The 26748-nt window shown below is 37.4% G+C and overlaps 1 protein-coding gene and 1 pseudogene across 4 annotated transcripts in view; both read left to right on the forward strand.

Annotated features, from left to right (window-relative positions):
- KIF16B (kinesin family member 16B) overlaps positions 1-26748 on the forward strand; it is a 137191-nt gene that overhangs the window by 78227 nt on the left and 32216 nt on the right. For all 3 annotated transcript variants that reach the window (XM_084203166.1, XM_084203168.1, XM_084203167.1), the window contains exons 20-24: positions 3173-3331; positions 4160-4265; positions 4798-4848; positions 11401-11523; positions 18368-18457. In XM_084203166.1, the coding sequence (XP_084059292.1) occupies positions 3173-3331; positions 4160-4265; positions 4798-4848; positions 11401-11523; positions 18368-18457 (529 nt within the window). The remainder of the gene's footprint in view (positions 1-3172; positions 3332-4159; positions 4266-4797; positions 4849-11400; positions 11524-18367; positions 18458-26748) is intronic.
- Positions 6823-7916, forward strand: LOC311151287 (annotated as a pseudogene). Its single transcript has one exon. The product of its transcript is annotated as an uncharacterized misc_RNA (transcript).

Consider the following 26748-nt stretch of genomic DNA (forward strand, 5'->3'; position numbering starts at 1 on the left):
TGATGTTGCTTTTTAAGCTTATTGGAAAATATACAGAGGCTTTAATACTGCTCAGTGACAGTCCCTTTTAGACACAGTAGCAATGTCATCAGTTATACTCAAGATATTTTGTATCATAACATTTAGCCTAAGTGTGGGAGGCTCAGAGAAAAGTCACTCAGGTAGGGAAGGATCTTTCTCTCTTGAAGAAGAGGAAGAAATATTTTGGTTTTTTTTTTTTTTTTTGATCTGAGCAAAAATTTACTAAGATTAATGTGTTCAATCCCTGCAGTATGGAAATCGTGCAGAATTGCCATTTTTAAATGCGCTACCTGATTTGCTTATACTGGAGCTTTAAAACCTGTGACTGTCAGTGAAAAAATGAGGTGTTTTTTTCCTGAGGTAGCATTTTTCATCTGTTTTTTAAATATTTCACTAATTTATCTGAATAGTTTTTCATAAGCTCTTCAAACAGATGTGGAAAAAAACACCTAAAATAAGAAACTTGCCTGTAGCCAGATTGAAGAGCTCTTATGTATTCCATTCCTTTTAAACCATTATCAGAAGAGTTGCTTTATATAGACTGTATAGAGGTCACTTTTTCAACATTTATAGCTATATAGTTTGGCTTTTAGTTAAGCATTTTCAATACTGATTCATCATTTTGTGTAAATTGCCATTATTTTCCATAATGGTCGTGAACATAAAATCTCATTTTCTGCACTAAGCATCTCACTTGACTAAAGTGAGCTATAGACAACTGAAGGTTCCACAAAAATAGTGTTGTGTGGTAAGGGGAAAAACTATGTTGTCAGCCAGAAAACTGTGGTTTGCAGAAGATACCAAGGAAGTAAAAAGATCTTTTTTTTTTCCTCTTTTTTTTTCCCTTGTTTTTTTCCTTGTTTACTTCAAAGTCCCCTTGCACAGGCTAAATAAAACTTTGAAGTCTTTCAGTGAATAGCCCATGGGCCTGAATAATTCAATTCAGTATGTTTTTGTGAATGTTGAGGCAAGAAAAAGATCTAAAGATCCATGAGAATATGTTAAACATTTCAGGCTACTTACTGCTCTTGTGTTTGAGCTTACATTTCACAGTATATGATGCCATAGTAAGCATAAGAATTATATATATTTCTCATTGTTTATCTTGATCCCATTATGTAATGATGTGCTCTGGTTCAGAACAGTGTTAACTATCTGAAAATGTTTAAATGAAAGAATAATTTAAAGTGCTAGACAAGTATAAGTCCATCATAACTAGGTACAATGTTTTTATTTGTTTGAATAATATGGAGCAGCTCAGACATTGCTACTGCAGTTTCTCTGATCCAAGAAAAAAAAAACCAAACCAAAAAGGAAAGAAAAGGCTTTGCCTGAGCAGAGACCAAGCAGTCAGCAAAGCAAATACCATGCTGTGAAAAGCTGTGAAAAAACTTAGGAACTTTTAAAAATGCCTGCACCCCTGATTCCACCAGACTCTCAAGGTCTGCAGCTTCAGGATCTTAAAAGACACAGTAACAGTTTTTGCCACAAATAATTATTTAATTATGTATTTAATATCATTGGGAATCACCCCAAGACAACAGGGATTACTCCCAATATGAGAATTTGAGGTTAACTTTAACTGGGCTGTGTACCCACATTTTGGCTTTACTGGCAGAGGTTTGGGGCACTGGAATGAACATAAAGCAGCTTGGGATTACTCCCAGAATTAAAATTTAAGTTTAACTTTAACTGGGCTATATACACACATTTTGGCTTTACTGGCAGAGGTTTGGGGCACTAGAATGAACATAAAGCAGCTTTGAGGCAAGTGGCAGGGCACAGTTCTGTGTACTCACTGGTGGATGCATCACAAGGCTGACTAAGTTTGTAGCTAAATAAGTAATGTCTTCTCATAGTAGGATGTTTACAAACCAAGAGCTAAGCTTTGTTCCTTTAATGTAAATCTGATTTTTGTAGTTAAATTGATTTTCCATGGATGCAAACACTTTCCTATATACATAAACCATCTTTCATCCACTTACCCTCAGGACACAAGATTGCTTTGCTGCTAATCAAAAGAAATAGATGGCTTCTGGCAGTGCTGCAGAAAGCACTCTGAAACTGAAGTAACAATTCAGCCTATGCCTCAGCATTCATCATCTCTCTAATTTTCTCACTTAACCCCCCAGGATGGAATATAGAACTGCACTTCAGTTTAGATATGTACAATTGTACCAGAAGTGGTAGAATCCCAGGTTTGCATAGTTTCTCCTGTTTTAGCAAGAACTTATTTTCTTTTATTATTTGATTTCTAAGTAACCTCTAGAAAAACAATTACTTTTCGAGACAAAAATTGTAATGAAAATGGGGAAGATTATTACTGTGTTACTAATCTAATCTCAGCTACTTTACAAGTGAAAAGGATGTTCTAAAGATTACTTTGTTGTAATATGATGAATATTGCAATAAGTGCTTCTTATTTCATACAAAACGCCTCAGGCATTTTTAGTCAGAAACACAGTACCCAATTTTACAGATTGTATTCTGTGCATAAATCTGGGTGGAACTGAATTTATTTGTTAGAGAAAGCAAGGAGTTTTCAAAAGATGATTTCTTAGCTGTATATATACAATAAGTACTATATGTCTATTTTGTTAGTGAATTTTCAAAAACATATATACAGATGGAACAACTGGAAAATGTACATGTATAGTACACAATTTAAAGATTTTCCTATAGAGAAGTTTTGCCGCATCAATGTTTTGGGTTTTCTTTGGGGGTTTTTTGTATTAGTGCTGTATTTTGAATTTTTCATTTTTCCCCTTTCATTTCTTCATTTACTTTCACACTGGAAGATAATATCTGAGGTCATTGATAGAGTTCTGTAAAAATGAGAATTTATTCATGTGATTCTAATAGAAAGGTTAGGTCTTAGGAGTTAATATTTCATGTACAGATTTAGATACCTCTTGTGATGGAAGTTATTGAAATTGTTTTATTTAACTTAATACTACTCTTGGAATGTGGTTTTGAGCTGTCTCTATTATCTAAATGTGCTTAAAGAGCAATTATGATTTTTAAATCTTCATAAGTAAAATTATCTACAATCTTATGTACATGTATACCAGTGTAGGCACATTGCTTCCCATCACACCTATTCAAATCAACCCTAAACCAAAGCAAATTACATGTTATGATATTTTTGTAGCCTGGACCAGGAAATTCAGCAGCTGAAGCAAAAAATATATGAGGGTGATGGAGCTCAGAAAGGAAACCATGGAATATTAGATGAGAGACTCTCCCATAGCACTTCCCCTGCCAGCCCAACAAAGACACAGACACCTGCTGCCCCAGTGGTTGATGATAGGTAGGTAACCTGCCTTCCTGAAATGGAATGCAAACAACAGCTTCAGAAAATAAATATATTGGAAGACCATTCTGCCAGGGTTGAATTTGATTTAAATATTGTGAATGTACTGGAAGACTGGTCTGGAAATAAAATTGATGTTCTGCTGTAAGTAGCCAATAGCCTCAGCTGTTGCTCCTGTGCAGTTTGTTTTAGAATACAGGGTTGGGAAACTGTAGGCTGAAAGGTATTTAAATAGATTTTGAGTTTACAGTTACTTGTCTATATGGTTTTGCTTCATATATGCTTAAGGCAACAAAGTAAATTTGTCTAAAACTTTTTTTAATAGCACAGCTGCCTGGCATCACTAAAATCTTTAATTTCCCTTGTTATACTTACACATGGCAGTTGTTGGTATCAGCTCTTGGAACATTCCTTCTGTTGGAAGACCAAACCTTTGCCAGTCCAGGTTTCTGATATTGCAGCAGCAGCAGTGAAGGCAAGCTGTTAAGTTACCGAAGATGCAACCCCAGCCTTCTTTTTTCTTCATCACTTGTACCCTCACTGCCTCTTGTGTGCTGCACTCATAGCAGTGGCTGAACCTGTGCTCTAGTAATTTGTTTAATTAATAACAATTTTTAACCTTTACTGGTTAGATGAACACTCATTCAAAAGTCAGTGTTCTTTCCTTAAGGAGTGATAAAATGGGTCTAACATTAAGCCTGCCAATTAAGAGCTGTGCAGTACTTAGGGTTAAAAGCATCTCAAAGAACCTTTTAGTCTGTCTTGATTTTTATGTAAAAATACATTTTTTTTCCATACACACACACACTTTTCTGTATCTTAAAGGATAAATGCCTTTATTGAACAAGAAGTGCAGAGAAGGCTCCAGAATATTCATCATAAAGCTGAGGATAATCATGTTAGTGCATCCTGGTCTACAGAAAGTTTCAAGGTGAGCAGAAATGGATGGGAGATCCTGACCTTCAATGGACGATGTTTAACCTCTGATTTAGTTTTGTTGTTCAGTAATTTCCATGTTTTTCTGTGTTTACTTACTCTAAATTACCAAAAATTTTAAAAAAAGTAAACAGTAAATGAGGCCTGATATAAGTTTTTAAATTTTAATCATATATTTATTTCCAGTAGCATTTTTATGTTGTATTCTGGGTTTTTTTTTTGCCAGGAGTGTGTCAACGACAATAAGAAGTTTGCAAATAAAATCTTCATTTTATGTCAGAAAAGATTTAACTAATGAAAATGAAAGTTCTTCTGGATGGAATTTCATACTTACAAATAAATGCCTATTCAAAAACTGGTGATCTAATTGATCCAAAGAGTGGGTTGATTGACTTCTAAGCAGTTGTTTAATAAATATTGATTAGTTTTTTTTGTCTATTATAATGTCTCTTTCTCTAATACTTCTGAATTAACTTAAACAAGAAAGTAACTTTTTAATAACCTCCTGTACCTTTTTTTGTGCTTAGGATAATGAGAGGCATAGTAACAGCACTATTCAACGCAAGTTGAAGTATGAGGTAGGTCATAATTAGTCAAAATAAAGTGCTTGTCTTAAATTATGGCATGCCCTGTAATTCAATTTCATAATGTTTAGCTGCATAACTAGAATTTTGAATTCACAGAGATGGTGGTGCATCTTACCAGCTGGAATCAAAGTGATTTTGTTTCAGATTGTACCTAGCTTTTCCTTGTTTTTAAGGTGTGGTGTTAGGCTGGATCTTTCTTCATTGTTTTGCCATGATGCTGAATTTGGAATAGTATCCCTTTCATTATTTTTAGAGGAGAGAGGTGTTTAATGAGCATTGAATTAAATTTAACTTAAATTAAACTCATTTAATTCAATGATTGTCTGAATTCAGAATGCATGTAACATTTTTGACTCACAATGAACTGCTGTAAGGGTGTCTCAAAGGTAGCAAGAAGAAGCAGGCAGGCTGTGTGTGTCCTGAAGGATTCATGTATTCATAAATACATGTATTTATGTATTTTTAAACTGAGGCTTAGACCCCTCCCATCATATTTAGTTGTCTAAGTGCTGCTTGTAACACAGTTATTGTGTTGGTGAGTAAATCCTAGGTACCCTCATGGGTTTAAAATGTGACAATAGGAGGGCTGCAGCTCCTCACATTTGTACTTCTTTTGACTTTTACACTGATGTTTTTCAGCTGTGTTGGACTTTCTGCACTCTGTTGGCTGGTATGGGATTACTTTTTTGTGCATGTATGGGGAAAAAAATTGAGGGAGTTTCTCCATTGCCTGTTGACTTTCTTGGGGTTTTTGAGTAAAGCATATGTAAACAAGTGAAGTTGATACGGTACAAAGGAAAAGCAGGGGTGGGTTGAAAAGAGCAACTGTTTCTTAATCAGATCTCAGTCATTCCTGTTGGGTTTTTGAGGGAGAGAGATTGTACCAATTTTGAATGATTGTATAAATCTAATCAAAATCAATCCTCAATTAAAGAAATGTTTTGGTCAGAAAATTTTACAAAGAGATTTTTATTTTCTTCTTTTGGAATTTTTAACAGAAAAGTCAACAGTGGCAGCCACACTATGGCTTTCCATTTCTGTCTAAAGATGGCAGTTGTGCTTCAGAGTTGTGTGGAGAAAAGGCAGGAGTGAGAGACCATAAGGGACAGAAGGCATATACAGAGATGCTGGATTTTTTTTCCAGTTCTGGAAGACATTCCTCCCCTTGTACATCAGAGAAGCATTTCAGAATGAAGGCATAACTCAGAGCAGGAGAGCTTTGCATGTCATTGTGACATTAGAAGTAGTATAATTCACTCTAAAGGTACTAATACTTTGAAGAAGTAAGAATGTTCTGTATCAGAATGTTTTATCTACTTTACATAGTTCTGGCTTTAATAATGTGGCTTGTTCACTCCACAAGGTTGAAAATTTCAATCATGTTGGTGATAAAATAATTACTTCTCAAGATTGTGACAACTCAAGAACTGAATGATTGTTCCCACTTGAAACAGATGTCTTCTGCAGGATCCTTAATGGGTGCTGAACGAGCAAACTTGCTTTACCATATTGTGCCTTCTCTTTTCTCAGTCTAATGTGTATTCTGAAACAAAAACACAGAAAGATAACAGCCCATTAAAGACGGTGCAACCAATAGTTAAAGACCAATCTAGTAATTCTCAGCTTCCAACACACTCTGGTTTGGTGTCTTTTAAGTCAATAGCTTGTTTTGATGCAATACCAGAACATGCTTCCAGTTTGGGATATATTTGTGTGATGCCAGTCAGAGATGTGCCCAAGCAGTATCATTAATAAGGAATATGCCATTTATAAGAAACTTGCATGTAAACGTGTTTCTCAAGTCAGGCATGATTCAAGACATATCCCACACTAGTGGTGGTGCTAAAGCTCATACTGAAAATGTCATTCAGCCTGAATCCCCCACGAAAGAGGCTGTCACAATGAGCATAAGCATGGAGATCTCTGATGCCTTTGTGAGAAAACCCCCTGAAGAATTCACATGCAATGGGGAAAAAAAAAGAGCTAGAAAACAGTTTAGTGTTAAGACAGAACTTTGTGCATTTTCCTGATGTCTTTTTGAAACTTCAGGTCTATTATCTGGAAAAGGTACTGGAATTTTTCATCTGTGCTTTACCTCAGATTTCTGTTAGGGTTGAGGAGTTGAAAGGTGTCTGTTGGCAGTTGGAGAAAACCTGACCCAGAACCTGCTTGCTTGCTGTTGTTGGGTTCCATTCTGTCTGTTGTTGTTTTGTCAGCTGAAAAAGGCACATGCCAGAGTTCTTTGGCAGTATTTCATGAGGTTCCTATCAGCACTGTAAAGGAGATTCAAGTTGGCTTTGCTGGACAGAATATTCAACTTCTATGTTCTGCTGAAGATGGTTTATTCACAATATTTACCTATAACAAACACTTCACTCAAAGAATTTGCAGTGGCATAATGAGAAGTTTGATTATTACAGTTTGATTGTTTGGATGATGATGTTTATTTAAATCACCAGCTCTTGAAAGACTATTTGATGCAGATTTCACTGGACTGGACTTCAGGTATAAATAATTGGGTTTTTCAAATGGAGTGCAAATTTCAAACTGAGTTAGCTGACCTGGTTTACTTACTATATGAAAATATGGGAAGTATTAAACCTTCATTAGGTGGCATTCACGTACTGCTGTCTACATCAGTGAATGTAGACTGTGCTGAGCAGACTGTGTATAGGAGTCTTGTTCTTACAACTATTCATATAGGTCTCTTAAAGGAAAATAATGTCTTTTTTTCTGCACCTAACATTTTGGGTGCTTCATGCCAGTGATCACAATTTGACAGCCTTTGGTTGTACAGTTTGAATGATATCCATTGTGCAGTTTTGCCAGACAAAGAGAAGTGCACATAAATTGAGCTTGTGTTTTCTAAAAGGAAAAAGGTTGGACCTGATTCAGGAATTGTTTTTTCTAAATACTGTGAAAAAGAAAGAAATACTCTGCTGACAGTCATCCCATCAATTCTTCAAAGCAGTTTGCATATCCCTTTGGAAATCCGGAAATTAACATTCAGTTCAAGTGAAGAAGCCATTTGGCTAATTATGCATTTGGCTAGGTATTGAAATCCAAATAAGTTTAGATACATTCGAAATAAAAGGCTAATAAATATTGATAAAATCCTTTCCCCCCCCACTTTTGTCTTTAATCAATAGAGAAAAGGGACCTTTGAGCTCTAAGGGAATACCACAGACTGTGTAAACACATTAAGCTGTAATAATTATTAATTGAGTGCTTGCATTTTGTACATCTCTGATATGCTATACATACAACTCCTTGGGAAAGTGAGGCAATTAAATGCTTCTATGTTACATGGTAGGTGGATGAAAACTATAATTACAGCTCTGTCTTATGATTTCCATTTTGGCTGTGTTTTCTAGCTCCTTCCATATACTATCTATCTTCATTAATGTCTTCTCTATTCCTCCTTGATTTTCTTTTCCTTAATCTTTCTGATAATCTTTGTTTTTCATGCTCCTCATTTACCTCATGCCCTTGATCTCAATATTTCAAAACATCTGCAGATTTTTTAATCTTGCTTTCACTTTATGCTCTTAACACTACAGATGTTTACAGCTTTTATACGTGCAATTTTGGGAATATTACCATTGACAATTCTCTTCTTCAGAGTTTTACATTTAATGTTTATTGAACTTTCATATCAAAATTTGTAACAAATGCAAAAGGAGTTGTGCTTTAAATAGCATTTCAACCTTTGGTGGTGCTGCTGTGGCAAGACAGATGTTTTGGGGTCTGCCATCTGGTGCACGTTTCTCATGCTGCAGCTGGGTAGCTGACAGCTGGGGACACTGCCTGACAGATGGAGTGAGTTTAACTCTGTCCATGTAATGTTCTTGGCCTTACTTTCATCATTCTCTGCTTGCTTACTGATGGGGTTGTTGGTGCTGTGAGATTGCCTCTTTTGCGGTCTTTTTATTACTACATCCCCCCCAAAAATGGAGCTATTGGACATTAATAGAATATTTCCATTAGTTGAGGCTTTCCTCTAGCTTAGGATGAGGGTTATTTTACCAGTTAGCCCTGTCAGATGTTCTAATAATAAATAAGCTGTTGTCTCTTATCTTTTGTTTCTTCCCGTGTAAGGGGAGCTGAATATCTTTTGAATCCTGTTGCTTGAATATGCCATCTGCCTTGTTTGAGGAAGATGGTTCTTGGCAGAAAAACCAGTGGTATCTAATCTGAAATTCTAAATTCTGTTAGCATATTGCCAAGCAGAGGTGAAATCTACCACACAGAGTTAGACTTCAGTCTCTCTCCTAGTATAAGAACATTTCCCATTTGTTTTTGCCATATGTTAGGACATGATAATGTTACTCACATGGGATTTAAAAAGAAATAGCTTACATTGGGTAGGGAAGTTCTGTCTGGAAGGATGAACACTTGTTTGGATAAAGAGTTATGGGGGTTTTTATTGTTACATTTCTGCTTCCTTAAGGAAGTTCAAAAATGAGCCAAATCTGTCATGTTATTTTGAGGTATTGTGGGGTTTTTTTTAACAAAGAATGTGTACACAAATGAGTAGACAGAGTAATATCATCATGTCAATCCTGCTCAGGAGTGGCTCCCTCATTGACATCACTGTGGCATTTCTTCTGGGCCTTGCCCAAAGTCAGCCTTGAGTGGCATTATCTGAGAGAACTGTCTTGATCAAGGCTGTTAAAGGAAATCAATCTCTGAAACCAATTTCTTTTCTGATTATACTCCAAAGTTAAATGTTTTGTGTGTTCTGTGTTTCCCAATAACGCTTTTTCTCTTCTGTGCTTTTTAAAAAATCTAACTCAATGAGTACTCTGCACTTTCATGAAAAAGAAATTCATAGCAGTATATTTTATTCTAATACTTCCGCTATTTTTACTATGTGAAGTAAAAATAAAGATCATTGTTTATGAGTATCAAAGCATTATTTAATGTAGTAGGGCACATTTTCCTCAACACTTTGTGTTTGAGATTGTTTTTCTCTCTATTAGCTGTTTGTAATAGTTCTCTGAAAATGACTGTCAATAAATTACACGTTGACAGAGGTGGCTTTAAGAGTGGCTTTATGGTTTTATTGCTATTTTAAAACAGATGATGTTGTTTTCAGGGGAATGAACTTCTCTTTTCCCCCAAGGAAAGAGCAGCTTATATTTCAGTGCTCCTGAAATGAGTTTTAGCTGAAAAGCTAGTAATGTGGGCAGTAATTACAGGAGAGCAAAATGGACAGGAGACAATATTTCTTGTGAAAACAAAGGTTGCTAAAAATATTTTTCCATTCAAACATAAATTTTTTGTTTGGTTTCTTAAAATATACAAAAAAAATTGTGGTAAATATACTCTAGATTACTCAGTGGAATAAAAATTCACTTTCTTTGTTTTATTAATGCTAATGTTAAGGGAAATTACATTGTCATTTATAATTGGCAATGTGATAACAGCCTCCTCTTCTTGAGAGCCATGATGATGTCAAAAGTCTCTCTGTAACAGGCAGAGGTGTTTATGAATGAGTTTCAAATTCTTCTCCAGCTCCTACACAGTCTTATGTGTACTGGAAGTCACCAGGAGCTGCTACAAAGAAGATGAATGTTGAGAATACAGTTACAGCTCAAGTGATAGATAGCAGTGCTAAACACAAATATATAACATAGTCATAACTGTGAAGTGATAGTTTTTCAATCTTTTTGGTTGTTAACTTATATTTGTCAGGCTGCTGTTATTTTTTTAAGTGCCAGTTCATTAAGGTTTTCAGACCAAATATGTTCAATGGAGCAAGTAGAGGACTTCCTTAAAGGCAGTTTCTCTACTTTTTCACTCTGAATGCTTATGCTGCTTTTGGGCATAGTGGCTGCAAAGCATTAATCTTTTCAGTTGCAAAAATGTTTTCTTTTTTGGCATAATTTCAGAGTTACATATTCCATCTGGCTGTCAGAGGAATGAGCCCTCATTGGAAATAAATTTTTAGATTGTTTTGTCCAGACTGTGCAAATTTATCATAGCTGAGTTTTCTGGGATTCCAATATGATTAAAAAAAAGTAGGAAACTATTCTGACTGTGGATTGCTTATTTAATTATAAAATGGGGTTGAACTTTTAAAGTTTAAGAGCTTTCTGAATTGCCTAGACCCCTGCAGCTTTGCATGATATTTTAAACATTTGTTATAAAAGATAGAGATGTACAAAAATTAGGCTAGCTGTGAAAACTTGATTAGTACACTGATTTTTTTGAAAGTGAGGTAGTAAAAAGTCTTCTGCTTTCCCTTGTTTCTGATATCTAAGCTGAAAATGCCTTTTCAAATAAAGGAATATTTTTTAATACACTTCACCTGAATTTTTATATGCATAAAAATATGCTAGGGCTTGCTTATAAGACAAGATCCACTTTGTTGTCAAGTAATTCCCTTCATTTTAGAAGTAATTTCTGCCTCCTCTGACCAAGAACACTGCTCCTCTGACCAAGAACACTTTCTCATTTTCAGTGAAGCTCTTTTCTTTTTTTCCTTGTGTAGTGATTTTGGTTTTCCTTTCTTCTCCCTATTTGGTATGTGCATGAAAGAGGATGGTCTGTCGTTCCCTGGGAGCAAATCCAGATGACCTCAAGGACCCAATTAAAATTAGTATTCCACGGTATGTCCTGTGTGGGCAGGGAAAGGATGAACACTATGAGTTTGAAATAAAGGTAAGTGCTTATCATTTGCTTTTCTTTAATGCTTTTGTTCCACTAAGTGCAGTTTTTGGTTCTCTTTCTCTGAAGTGGCCTCAGTACTGTTAAATAAGAGAGATGAGAAGAAAGCACAGGATAGGACACTATAAAGACAGGTATTTTCCAAGTGGGTTGATTGTGCAGAGGAGAATAGTGGCCAAAATCTTGGGGTCAGCAGTTCCAGAGCCAAAGTCAGTTCAATTTGAAGAGTTCCAGAGATGAGAACTAAATGCATATTGGTTATAGGAAAGCCCTTTATTGAGATGCAAGTTTCAGCTATAGAAAAGGCTTAGACTTGAAATATTTACCTGAAATAATGAAAGCATGAAAGCTTTGTTTAAGTATTTTGCACATATGCAAGACAAAGGCTTGATTCCTTTCATGCTCTTTTTCTTCTGATTCTTGCCACTCTGCATTTCCAAAGTGTTGCTTCTCCAAACCCTCAGTTGACATTCTGTGTAGAAATGCTGGGGGGAAAAAAGCATATTAATTTTGTTTCCTCTGGTACACAGCCAGTGTTTTTTCAAAGCAAGATCTAAAGCCTAATTGGAAATGTGCTCTCAATGTGTGTGGACATATGTGTAGCATAACTGATGTACATGGCATCAGAGACAGAACTGGCAGCCTCCTTTACTGAATGTGCTGCCAGATGCTTCATTAGCTGCTGTGAGGTGGAGGAGGGACCTTCCTCACAGGGTAAAGGACCGTTTTTGAACTGTGCTCTCTTTTGAAAAGGCTTTTATTAAGATGGGCAGTCTTAGCTTTTTTGTGCTAATTTAATTTTCAGTTTGAAACATACCATGCTATTTGTGGGTGGAATACCTCCTTTTGCCTATTGAACTTTGATTTTCTTGGGGCTAGTGAAAGCCTGGAGCCAGGGAGATGCTGAGGAATAACTAAGTGCACATGAAACTTCCCCAAGGACTCTTCTGCTCCATTTTCAGCATGTGGCATTTACTAGACTAGGTAATGGTTAGTGAAGATGGCTAAAGTAAAAAGGTAGCTTCTGTTTTGTTTATATTGGTAGGCTTCTTTTCCAGGTATTCTTCCTTCATCAGTAAAACCCATGTAAGCCTCTACAAGATCTTACCATGAAGGAGCAGTTGAAAGATCACGTGCAGTTTGGCAGTTTTGGGGATGTTTCTTATAGTCATTCCATCACATGAATCAATTTAATGAAAAAGCTAATGCTTTTTCCTTTCCCTCCAGGTCTCTGTGTCACAGTGGATTGCTTGTGCTGTAGTCAGGATTTAGCTCCATGCTCCAATCCACAGACCTTCCACAAACATTTCTGTTTTAAATGTTTTCCATGTAGAGCTCCCAGCTCTACTTTGATCTGTATTAATCTCTAGAAGCTCGTACAGTTATTCTGTAGAAAATTAGAACTCTTGGAATAGTGGGTTTGTGTAATTTTTTTTTGCCTTAAAAATCAGGAAAATGTGGCAGAGGGGGGAGACTAAACTACCTATTCATTTAATCTCTTACTCATAGGTCAGAATACCATGTCAACTGTCAGAATAATTCCTGATTTCAACCTTACTTCACTTAGTTCAAGTTTATTTCAGGTCATCTGAAATACATGTCAGTTGTGGGAAAGGACTGAGGTGTTGCTAGCCCCATTTCCTTTCCTAGGTCCTAAATAAGCTTTCTTCAGCAAGGTTCCTCTTGCTTTTGGGAAAATGGGTAGCTGATCTGTCTTCGTGTCATAGAATTTTGGAACCTGCCAAAGTGACAAGTGATGATTGAGTTAAATTTTAAGACAGTCCCCAAAATTGTGAATCCTAGGTATCTCAGAGGTATTTTCTTCAACAGATGTTTCTAGTCTTTGTGTTTGTACTTAAATCCTGCATACTGTTATATAGAGGAACAAATGTAATAAATTTCTGTATATAACAAATCTATAAATTTCTTCTTGTAACATGCAGTAGTAAAGATTATTTTGTTAAATGTCAGAAGAGAGAGAATGAGTTCCACTTTCCTTGGCAGCTTCATGGCCAATTCATAGGTCTTCCAATCCTAACATATTATCCAACAATATTTTGTTTTAGTGCAGGGTCAGCATCTTGTTGGTATAGACATATATGGGAATAGACCAGCAGGATGTTCTGTCCACTCAGGTTCTTCCACTGGATACAGATCCTAATTAAAGATGTTGAGTGAGTCCTGCAAGAACTGGCTGGAGAGAATTCAAACCAGGAAGAAGCCAATAATTTATTAGAGCTAAGACAGCACCTTCTTTTGCAGCAGGAATATGTCATGGAGCTGTTCTAGTCAGCTATTAAGTATTCTGTAAGAATTGATTCATTTCCAAAAAAGCTTCCATTTGAGTGACAGTTTTATGTGTTGTCTTTAAAGACATGATGAAACAGTAATGCCTTAATCAGGTCTAAACATCTTTATGTTAGAGCTGAACTAGTATGCCAGAGAATTATTCATGTATTCCCCCCCTTCCTTTCATGTTGTGTCAGGATGTTCAGACAGGGCTGTGCTAGAAGCAGTGTGGGGAGAGCTTTTGCATCAATAAAACCAGTGGCATCTGTTATGGACAGTGACCATGGCTTCAGACAGTACCTGTGGTTGGCAGAAGGAGCAGCAGGAAAGGTGGAACTCCAGCTCTCAGAAAGACACAGAGGGTTTCCTGAGAGCAGGTGATGGAAACCAAGTCTGGAATCAAGCACAGCCCTGCAGGGATCCTCTGACAATACTGAAAATTGTAGATAAGCCTTCTCATTTATTTTTCCTCATTGTTCCCTGTTCTCTCCTTTTATTTATCCTGTTTGATATTCTTTCAAAACTGGTTTTCTTGTGTTTCAAAGCCTTGTAGTGATGTCTGACAAGTACTCTATAAGAAGAGATCCAGGGCAGATGCACCCTAAAACGGTGCTTTCCTTCAGATCCAGTTGCATTTCTGGTCAGCCAGATGCTGTGTTGAATCTGCTCAAAAAGTCCACATTTCTAGTCCAAATTTATTTCTGAGTTTGGTGAACTGTTGCAGAATGGGAGTAAAGCAGAGGTAGTTCTCATTGATACTTTGTTCTTTAAGAAAATGATGCATGCCCCATAACTGCCTACATTAGTAAGAAGTCTGATATTCTGTCAACATTATCAGATTAATACCCTTAATAATAAAATAGAAAAAGGTTATAAGAAATTTTTAGAAAACTTCTAGCTTTTCAGATGCTGTTTTCCTAGTGGGAGGAACAGTTTCAACAAGGTTAATATGAAGAAATTCGAGTTCTCCTGATGACTGTAGGCAGTTTAACCAGCCTAGATAAAGAAATTAGGCATTTCCTGGTTTTTTCTCCTCATTACTTTCAGAAGGAGGTGGAACATTGCTTTTTTTCTACCCTAGTCATGGTGGTGTTACTTGTGTTGCTATGGAGCAGAAAGAGGACAAGTTCTGTGATGTGCTTTACAGTGCAATGGATTGAAAATGTCTCCTGGACTATTTTCTATCAGTCACCATGAGAAGAAAAGATAAGGAGACAGGACCATGATATCTCCTTTCAGATTTATAGGTTTTACATAGGAAATGGTGCCTTTGAATGAGAGAAACAAAACAACCCACAATTCTGAGGCAAATCTAGGATCACAGCAGTGCCTAGATAAGAATATTCCCAAATCTGTCTTGCAGATGGACTTAACCATATAGGTTTTTTTCTCAAGAAAATACTTTTAACTGTATTAGCAAACTATGTAAAAAGCAAAGGGCTTTTCAGAATTGCTTTACTTGTTCAAAACACCTGCATATGTCCCTCTTCCATTCCTACAGAGTTTATAGTCTGTCATACAGTTTTTTTTAAATGGGGGAAAATCATCCCAACCCAAACTTGTTGGATCAGTTGTAGGAGTAAAAGGCCATGTTCTAGAAATGCTATTGCTATGCCAGGTGCATTGTAATTCTATACAAGTGGAGTTTGATTCTATCTGTCCTAATAGCATTATTGCTGTGCTTTGGGGGCCACTTAAGACTTTGTTTAGCATTGAAATTTGTTTTTCAATCGTGCCAGCTATAACAGCAATGAAATTTTACAATTACCTGCCAGTCTCATTACAAGAACTTGGAAAGTAAACAAAGAAGATTGCAAGGACCAAATCAGGTCAAACCAAGCCACCAAAAAACAGTTCTCAGGCAGCACAGATGCTTTGCTGTTTTCCTTCCTGTCCATCTTTACCTGTGGCATTCACGTTTTCTGGAAAAATCCCTTTGCCTCTCCTGGGAAACTGAGAAGCCTCAGAGAAAAAGGAAAACAATAATTATCAGATTTGCTTCTCCTGTGTTTTGCTCATCTGGAGTGTGTTTGGAGATTGTTTACCCACAGGTGATTGTTTCTGGTGTGAGTTGTTTTCACTCATTGGCCAGTCAGTGCCAAGCTGTGTCGGGACTCTGGAGAGAGTCACGAGTGTTCATTATTATCTTTTTAGCCTTCTGTAAGTATCCTTTCTGTATTCTTTAGTATAGTTTAGTTTAGTATTCTTTAATATAATATAGTATTATAAAATAATAAATTAGCCTTCTGAGAACATGGAGTCAGAGTTATCATTCCATCCTTTGTCTGGGGGAAACCCAAATACAATATCTACAAAGTTATTAAACTTTGTAGAAGAAAGCTAATAAATAATTGGCTGCAGGCAATTTGATTTGGATAAGTTTGGTGTCACCCTATCACCTAGACAGCTGTCTGATGCACAGCCACCATGACATGCCTGCCCTTCCCCAGGCTCTGCATCTGGAGGAGTCCAGGTTGCCTTGTGCTAGGTTGCTCCTCTTCTGTGAAAACCTCTGGGAAAAAAAGAGGCCCCTTTCAAATAAAGATGATTATCACAGCAAATTTTCACAACTCTAAAATATTAAATAACAGAATTAAAGCAGAAAGAATGCAGTGATGAGTAACATCTCTGTTTTGTGATTAGCTATTACACTTGACCATTGTCTACTTGAACATTGAAATCACATAGTCCTCTGCCTTAATTATTCAGAATAGGAATGGCTAATTGGTTAATTAAGATCAGTATAACATGCATATTCCTGAAGAGTTATTAATTTTTTTTTAGTTTACCCTGCCTATGAATGTTAAATCTGTTCACCCAAGTTGTAAAGTTTGAGACACTTAACAATATGTTGAGGGAATGCAGTCCGTTGTCCTAAAATGACAGAATTGTGAAGGTTGGAAAAAACATTTAAGATCATCAGGTCCAAATGTCAGCCCAGCAGCACCAACATGTTCACCATTAAACCATGTCCGCAAGTGCCATATCCACCCTTTTTTGATCACTTACAGGGATGGTGACTCGTAGTAGCAGTGAAACTTCTTTGTGTTATGAAAGGCAAATTTTATAAGAAATAATTAGTTCTCATTGTGGTTACATGCTGGAAGAACCTATGTTGTAATGTTTGTGAAAAGTTTTGAGAAGGCCAGTTTTGTTTGCTTTAGTCTTTAGTTTAAAATTGAGGTAAAAATAGGAAAAGGCCCAGCCCAAATCTCATTCCTCTTGTCATAAAACACACAATAATTTCTGCTTTTCGAAACACTTCCCCCTCATTTCCCTGTTCCATATACAGCAGCAAAGGCAGTAGGGATGGAAAAGAGTGGACCAGAGGTGAGTTTGTTGCAAGCGTGGGGTAGCAGCATTTGTGGTTGGTTTCTTCTGGCTTTGTTACTCTGATTTCTGTTTCTCTTACTCATTTGTCCTACTCCATTGCAACTTTCTTTGCCTCCAAAACATTTTTTTAACACTTAGTAGTGAGAGAACTACTTGTTTATTTTAGGAATCACTTTAAGATTAAAAAGCATGTGTCTTTGTGAGATGTGTTTTGTGAAATTGCTTATTTCTTATCTTCCTGCATAAAATTATGTCTAGACAGGGGTAATGCCACATTTTAGGCCTATTTGATTCAAAAAGCAGCAGTGTTCAGTTTTAAGCAATGCCAGTTGGCTCTCTCCATCCTCTGCTAGTCAGTGTAGAATAATGTTCACTCACCCTGCAGCTAGGCTTCTTGGTAGCCTTGGATCACCAGAGCTGCACAAAGTCTTTTGACTTTTGGCTGTAAAGTCAAATGCTCTAGTCACAACACTTTCATGGCCCACTTAGAAATGTCAATAATTAATGTCACCTTAATTCTGATAGTGTTTAGTATCTCAGTTTTGAGAATAACAGATGGTAAGGTTGGTTTGCCCCCTGCCCTTGCTCCTGTTGTTATGCACTCTATCCATGGGAGTAAATATGTTTATTTTAAGAAAACTTTCTATATAAATGGAATGTTCCTCACCATTTTGAAGACACAGACCAAGAGTGACTTAAAGGAATGTCTTCTACTAAAAGCTGGTATAATATTTTACCCTACAAACTAGAATTCTGTTCTATGTGGTAGTGAACTCTGTATGTCCAAGAAATACAAATGTGTGTTTAATTGTCAGTATCTGTTTATAAGAAGATACATTTCTGTGAATATTTTGAGAGGCTACACTTCACTTACTCTGGATGTTATTTATTCATTAATAGAACACCCACTGATAGTAATACTGAGAGTCAAATAGCTGCACCAAGAAGGGATTGGGGATGTTCTAATGTGTTTACAGTTTTATCAAACTACTGTGGATTAAGGAATAAATGCATTCAGATTTGCTTTGCAATCAGTGCTCTTTATTAAATACAGTTTTGTCACTGTAATGAAAGAAAAAATAAGTAAACTTATAAAAGTTTTTGGATTTAAGACAGCTAAGAACTGTCCATTTTAATCTTATAACCTTGCATACTGCATGGATTTTACACTGTGTGGGTTTACTTCTGTTTCTTCTTTTTATATTGTCTGCTCCAGATAACAGTCTTGGATGAGACGTGGACAGTGTTTCGGCGGTACAGTCGCTTTCGAGAACTGCATCGAACTCTAAAACTGAAGTACCCAGAGGTAGGTTTTGGTAAAACTTCTTTTACAGAAAAGAGTAGAGACTTAAAAAAAAAGTGGTGTGAGATATGTTCACTCAAAAAGGAAGGTGATTTCAGAGAGCCAGCACAATTTCACCAATGCAGTTCCTGCCTGACCAATTTAGTGACTTTCTGTGATGGAGTGGCTATATCGGTGCACGTGGGAAGAGCTGTGGGTGTCATCCCTTATCATCTGTAAAGCCTTTGGCATGGTGTCTTGGTTTGAGACAGTTTAAAGAGATGGATAATCTGAAATTAGTAACTTTCCCCTTCATTCCAACCAATCCCTTCCCACCATTAAGGAATGAGATAAGAGTAGATATAAGTGGAAAAATAACACATTGCTAACAAACAGAATGCCAGCAGGCAAGAAAAAAAAGATCAATAATTTCTGGGTACCAAACTGCAAAAAACTCACAACCCCATTGGAACAAAGAATGCCAGAAATAGCCTTTCCTGAGATGGCATGAGGCAGGTATAGCCTCTGGCTTGTAGGACAAAGGGTCAAGGTGCCATCACATCCCTCTTGGGAAGGCAGGAGCTTTACAGAGCAATTTTAGCAGCAGATGAAGACTTGCTGGCTCCTGTGGGGTCTGCCTGCTGGTTCCTCCTGTTCTCAGGCCCTGCTGCTGTTGCTGTGCTCTGCACTTGTGCTTGTGGGATGAGGGGAAGAGGACCGGTCTGTGGGTGCTGGCATGGGGTGCCTGGCTCTGGGAACTCTCTGGCTTTTTTTGCTACCAGTGGAGATTGCAAATTCACTTTGAAATGGTTTCTAGTTGCAAAATGCAGTCTTTGTGGATGGCTATGGTTGTGAAGCCAATGCTGCCAGAAAGAAAGGGATTCTGTTCCCATAGCCCTCTCTCCTGGAGCAGGCAGCTGATCGATTCCGGCTGGCTTGCTGGAGCCTATGGCAACTGGCAGGCACCTGCAGAACTTGCCCCAAGGCAGCTCAAACCTGCCAAGTGCACTCTCTTTAGGATGGGGAAAAAACAAAACCAAAGAGAGATCCCAAAAAGGGAGGAGAAACCTTTGCCTGAGCAAAGACCAAACAGCCTGCAAAACAAATACCACGTGGCAAAGGACCGGGAACTGCCTGGGAGGACCACTTTTGGAAACGGCCACAATAGCACCTCCTCACACACAAGGTCTCTGGATGCAAAGTCTTAAGGAGACTAACAATTCTTGGATGCAGGTAGATACAGAATACAGTAAAATTATGGATCATCCCAGGACATATGGTCCCCACAACATCCTTTTCTCTAATTTGGAAGGAGATGGATTTGATGGGTGAGCTGTTTGGGTGGATGAGGAATTGCTTGCATGGTCAATGGCTTAAGGTCCACATAGGTATCAGTGAAAAGTGGTATCCCTCAGGATTCTGTATGGGGACCAGTGGTGTTGAATATCTCCATCAGCTGACTCAGAAGGACAAGCATAGCCTCTACAAGTTTGCAGATGGCAGCAGGCTGAGTGTGGCTCACAAGCATGAGGGATGGGATGCCATCCAGAGGGACCTAGATGAATTTGAGGAGTAGGCCCATGGGAATCTTATGAGGTTCAACAAGGCCAAGTGCACCTGCATGTGGGCAGTTCCTGGTATGAGTACAGGATGTGGAATGAGGGGATTCAGAGCAGCCCTGCCAAGAAGGATTTGGGTGTGCTGTGGATGAGAGGTTGAGTGTGACCCAGCAATGTGTACTTGCAGCCCTGAAAGCCAATTGTGTCCTGGGCTGCATCCAAAAAATGGCCCGCAGGTCTGGTGAGGTGATTGATTCTCTACCTCTGCTCTGACCCAGCCACCCAACTCTGAAATCCTCAGCACAGGAGGGACATGGACCTCTTGGAGTGGATGTGGAGGAGACATACTAAGTTGATCAGGTGGCTGGAGCACCTCTCCTTTGGAGAGAGGCTGAGAGAGTTGGGGTTGTTCAGCCTGGAGAAGGCTCTGGGTAGACCTTATAAGTGCCTTTCAGTTCCTGAAGGGGGATTATTAGAAGGATGGGAACACTATTAGCAAGATGGGGGTAGATTTTGCAGCAGGGCTGTTGCAGTAGGACAAGGAGTAATGGTTTTAAAGTGCAGATTCAGAATAAAACGTACGAAAGAAAATTTTTACAGTGGCACAATTTTTACAATGCCCAGAGAAGTAGTGGATGCTTCATCACCTGATATATTCAAGGACAGGTTAGTTGGAACTCTGAGCAGCCTGATCTAGTTGAAGATGTCCCTGCTTATGACAGGGGGCTGGGCTCAATGGCCTTTAAAGGTCTCTTCCAACCCAAATGATTTTATGATTCTGTGATTCCTCTCAGACATATGTGTCCCGTAAGACTGACAAGCCCTTCAGCACTTCAGAGATCCAAGGGTGCTTGATACAGGATGGATGTTGCAATGAAACTGTGACTCTGTGTGTTGCTCCTGGCCATAAATTCCCTTTACTGTTGACTGGCTTTGTTCCCTGGAGGTTGCTGTTTTGTTCATTGTAAGATACTTGTAGTCAGATCCTGTTGTACTGACAGCTTCTCATTTGAAAGAAGAGCATTGCTTCACAGATACCCTTTTGTAATAGTGGCTCTCAGGTTTCTGCAAAATGAAAAATTGATCTGACTGCTTCAGAGACTCTGGGCATTTAGGATGAGGAGCTGTGCCTGATGAAGCTTCAGTTCATTGGAGTGAGCATTTATGGAATTACAGTTTTTAGTTTTCACATCTAACTTTTAATTATTAACATTTTTCTTTCCTCCTACGTGTTCCCTTGGATATTAGAAGAAATAAATCATTCAAGCAATGAAAGTGACCCTGATTTGAGAGTTAGTACAAGTAAAGAAGTTTGGGCAGTATATTAAAAAATATGAATGTGTTAAAGAAGGAGAGACATGCAATAGTGTGCACATGCTTTCTTGGGCTTCGTTAACATATGCTTTAAGCTAAAAATGAAATGAGCATGGAACAGACCTTGAGTCTGGGGCTCAAGATTGTTCCCATTCCAAAACAGTATGAAAACCAGAAATGGAAACTACTGTGCAACAAATACCTAAGAAAAGGTTCAAAAAAGAAAAAGGAGAGAGAGAAAAAAAATTAAGTCATCTTTTTTAAATGACAGATTTTTTTTAAGGTAAAATTGAGTTTTTAGTGGGAAATTGAAATGTTCTCTGTACATAAATGCTTTAAAAATATTGCTTGTGAACATCAGTACAATTTTTTTATTTGAATAAATTGCCATTTCCTCTTGGATGTTAGAGCTATAGTCTGTCAACAGGAATATCCTAATTGCATCTAACTCTAGAAAAAAGAGCCAGGCAGTCATCCAATTGATATGAAAAAGGGCCATCTGAATTCCTGTGCAGACTGATTTTCCCCATTTAGGAAAATGTTCTAGAGTAGTCTTCTTCAGAGTTGGTTATTGGTCCTGACAGTACATTGAGGAGCAAATGAATTCTTTAATGGTTGCATCAGAGGGAGATCAGCTTCGTTCTTGTAGGTAGTAATTGGATTCAGGAGGACTCTGTTGTTCCTAAAGCCACTATTAAAATGTCTCATGTGCTGCAGCATATTAATTTTACCTTTTTGAATAAAGCATTTGTGACTGACAATACAAATTCAGACTTTTTGTGGAGTTTCAGGTGGGAGTAGTTGTTTATTTTCTTCTTACTTATTTGTTTTGAAGAACCATGACAGCATGAGTGGTATTATTAGGTCAAAAATGAAGTCCAGCATCCAAGAGTGTATAACAGGAAGGATCCCAACCCAGAGTACAGGTACATACTTTTCTTCATCTTGGAGTCTTTCCAGCTGAAGTTGTTTTTGTTGTAATTAACAGTTCATAGTTAGTATTTTTCCTGTGGAATTTATCTGTGTTTTAAATTCTCTACACTGCACACTTTATAAGATCTTAGAGAGGCAATTTTCTTTTGCAGCTTATTTTCTTTGATCGTCATCCCTCTGTTTATGGTTTTGCTTGCTAGGTCAGTATATTTGCTAGTTTAATGTGTCAGTTTGTTCCTTATTGACACTCCTGTGTTGCCATATATTTGTGTCTTAGGTAAACTTAGTGAGATTCACATCTGGTGCATTAACTGAATTGCTGGTTAGTTAAGCCAAAACTTAAGTGTCTAATTTCCATGTAGGAAACACATGATATTTGTATTAAGCTCTGTTCCTTTGTGAAGAAGTTTTTTAAGTCACTGCAAGCACCAAGTCTTACAAGGCTGCCAATAGTATCTTTTCCCAGTCTTGACTAAGCTTTCACTTCACAAGAACTTTCACCAAATTATCAGAGAGCTTCAAATACACTCATGTTTGCTAAATACCAAGCATGCTAAAGATGAGGAGAAGCAAGATAAGCATTTGACCATGTGCTTTTAGGTAGGTACTGGCCTGTGAGTACCTGTTCTGGAAACCCTTGCAGCACTGATGGTGTCTGCTCTGTTTTACACAGTGCAGGCCCTCGTTGTGTCCATTCCTGCTTTGGGACTTGGAGCATCAAAGGGAATGGCAGGTTTGTGGGCAGAAGAGACCTAGATAATATACAGTGTGTTTCCTCTACTTGTCAGCATTTCTACAAACTACTGTGTCCTTGTTTATCAGAGGGGAAGAGCACGTTGTGATGGATGAAACACAAAATAATGTGTGCTGCAGTAAAGATTTGGCATTTGTTTTCTTTGAAGGGATTTCATTAACAGTGTTGCATATGTGAATGACTGATGGCTTTCCATATTTTTACCTTTATTTAAAATAGCTGTAATTTATGGTAATTTGGGATTAGTTTTGAAATGTAAGTAGCAATTCAGTTTGTTTGGTAAATTGAAACTCATCTGTCTGCTTCTGCTCATCTGTCATTGAGCTAATTTAGGATTCACTTAGGATGGTGCTAAAATGCATTTTAATACCAAACTTGTCAGAGTTGTGCCTTTAGTCACTATGTATTATTTCAAAGAAGCTTGATCCTTAAAAGGATTTTATCAGAATCTATCAGAGTTGAGTTTTATTTTGCACAGTTCACCTTCCCACTCTAAATTAATATTTATAATGAACAGTGAAAATACTGTGGGCATGTTTAATATATGAGTGTCCTGCTTTTAGAAGTGAACTTTACAGCTCATTAGTTGCTCAGCTCTGAGTTACTATATCAGTATTGTAATAATTTGCTGATCTTGCATTTCATGTTTCTGCCACTGAATTCCCAAAGGGATGTCTTGGCAAACTGATATATTAGGAAGGTTTTTTAAAAAAGTATCTCTTTCAAAAGTAGAAATGTACCTAATATCTTCTGGTGTTACAAGATGTCATATATATGATATATGTGCACATTTCTTCTAATGTAATTAAAGGGCTGCTGACAACTGCTTATTTAACTAAAATGTGTCACATGCAAATTTTGAAAGACTGAAGAAGCTGCAGCAGGGTGAGACTGAGCCAGTGGCAGATAACTACCAAGCATTTTACAGTGGCTATTTTTTGGGGGGCCCTACATGACTGTCATTTGCCCACTTCCAGCTTTCTTGCACTGCTAGATTGTTAATCACCATTTTATTACTTTTGGATTTTTAATTAAGACCATACTTGACTTTCAGTTGCAGTAGTCTCTCTAATGAATGCACTTTTTGTTTGTTATTAGTCAGAGAAGAGAGCAAATGGACTCTTCATTCTCAATAGAAGAATGAGAATTTCCATAGTTAGGTTCTCCTGGTTTTCCCTCTGTCTTCATCTTTTCTTATTACCAGTTACTGGTTTTGGAATAGTCAGAAAACTTTCCTTCCTGATCCACATCTTGCTGCAGGGTAAATCTCACTCTCCTACCACTTTCTTGTCTCTATTTTCTTTCAAATGAGAGCAGAGAAACAGTTTCTATTTGTCTTTCTCTGACCAAATCCAGGGTTTTTGAAGTTCCTCCTTCATATGGGAGTCCTTAAGTTCCACTTGCATCCAGGTTTTATGGGGCTTTCACTGGAGACTCTGCTTATTGAGTTCCCTGTCAGTTATCTTGAAAACTGTTTCTGTGTGCATAAAAATCTCTCCATGTTGTTAAGGAAAGCACCTTCCATAGAGGTATTTTTATTGCTAATCGTGATTCTTGATTTAAAATATTTAAAAATCCCTGGGGAGCTGCCAAGGAGAAGCTACAAGCCATGCTTGCATTTATAGATTCATTTATGGACATAAGGACATGCATGTGTCCTGTTCAGTAGGAATGCCACAGCTATTGACTTCCAGCTTATTTAACAGAATGTAATAATTTCTGCAATATCTGTATTTAATTTATGGAGGTCTGTATATAAGTATATATTTGTGTCTTTCAGGGTCTAGGCAGAAAGGGACTGTTAAGAGTTTAAAAATAATGATGGGTCATAAGCTTTAAGAATTGCATGAAATTCAAAGAGCAGAAAATAATTCTCAGATTTTTCAGAAGTATTAAGTTAATGTTTTTGAAAATATACTTCGAAATCAAAAGACTTGTTGCAAGCTTATTTAAAAACATTTTAAAATACTTTGTAATATTTCAGATTTTTTCCAAACTCAAAAAGTAGTCTGTTTTTCATCCAAAGTAATTTGCATCTCAGTGAAGAAATGCTTGCATCTCAGTGACAGCAATGCTGCATCCCTCCATCCTCACAACCACCCAACATGTAATGTGTATGTTTGCTATTAAAATAGAGCAGACAACAGTTTTTTAATTGCTTCTTAGGTTCATTTTAGACACTTTTCTACTACTGCTTATTATTCAGCTGTGTAATGATTAATGAAGAGTCATGAACTGTTTATGGAGCCATCACTGACTGATCTCACTATCCTTTCCTTTTGACTCTGTACTCCTCTTTTGGGTGACTGCCAGGGAAGGATCTCTGTTTCCTTTTTAAGAGGTCCATACATCTGGTTCTCTTGATAAGGGGTAAGTGGAAGAAATCTTCAACATGAATGGCTGGCACAGATAATGGAGTGGGGATGAATTTGAGGTGAAGTCATTAATTTTAGGAGAACAACCTTGGATTCTGAAATTGATCACTGACAAAGAAATGCAATATGTTACTAACTTTCAAAACGTGGTTGGTGTGAATTTGGGGATTTTTATTCTCCCCCCCAATAATCTCAAGGATAATTAGGCAATTTCTGTGTACTTATGTAGTGGTTAAATTATTTTTAATGTCTTATCAGACATGCAGAATTCTCCCTTCCAATGAAGAATGCAAACAGAAATTAAAGCAGGAGTGGGGCAGTAAGGCAGCAGACTTGTGCAGAGCACTTGGGGCAGTGTATGGGCTGGGATCTTTGCTGTCTGACTGCTCCAGTTCTGGTTTATATCTCTGCAGCTGTAGAGTTTTATTGAATGCAAAATTTCTGTTAATATTCTGTGATGGAGGTACTTGGCTTGCAGGGCTGGCAAGCCTGTTGCCATGTAACTGGTGAGCTGCTGGAGCTTAGGAGCTAATTTGGCAGCAGAAGTCAGAAGCTTATTGCATCAGAGCTGGTTGGACTGAAACTGCTGATTTTACCATTGGATTTTCTAGCTTATTGCATTAGTAACTACATATTTAGCTAGTATGTAAGGTGTAGGTAGTATGCTCACATTGAATGCAAAATTCTGGACATTTGGATCCTTCTGGTGTTCAGTTTTAAATAGCATAGAGTGGTATAGTTGTAAATAACAAAACTTTCCTAAGACAATGTTGAAAATTATTTTGCTCTGAAACCTGCTGAACTTATGCCAGAGTCTTGATCCTGAAGTCCCAATCTAGTCACAAATTCATTCATTGTTGACATTGATGTTTAGAAGCTCTAGAGACTGAGAAGCAATTTAAAATCAGGGGTTACATGCACTAGAGAGAGCAGGGTGTAGCATTTAGTACTGAACATGATTGTACAAATCTTGCTACAAATGCTATGTCATATTTTGTAAAGTTCAGGTTCATATGGATATGGATTCTCAGTTCAGGTTCTTTCATGGAGGCCTATGACCCTTTGTAAGCATAGTCTCTAACAATATTTTAAAATTTGTCTATTTCTTTGAAAATTTGATCCAGTGAAGAAATAAGCTTGTAGCTGAACTGGAAGGATGTTTCTGGGTTTGTTTTTTTTTCCAAACCAACAAATTTGGTTTGGTTTTTTTTTTTCCAAATAGTCAAGACTGATATACTGTAGTTTTGATTTTAAACAATGGTAAAATAGAATAGGACTCAGATTTTATATGAGAACCATAAGACAAACACCAAGCACCAAGAATGTATAAATAATCTAAAAGCTTTTTTTTTTTAATGGAAATTGTGCATTATGGCACAG

The sequence above is a fragment of the Fringilla coelebs genome (assembly GCF_963513975.1).
Source record: "Fringilla coelebs genome assembly, chromosome: 3".
NCBI classification, from domain to species: Eukaryota; Metazoa; Chordata; class Aves; order Passeriformes; family Fringillidae; genus Fringilla; species Fringilla coelebs.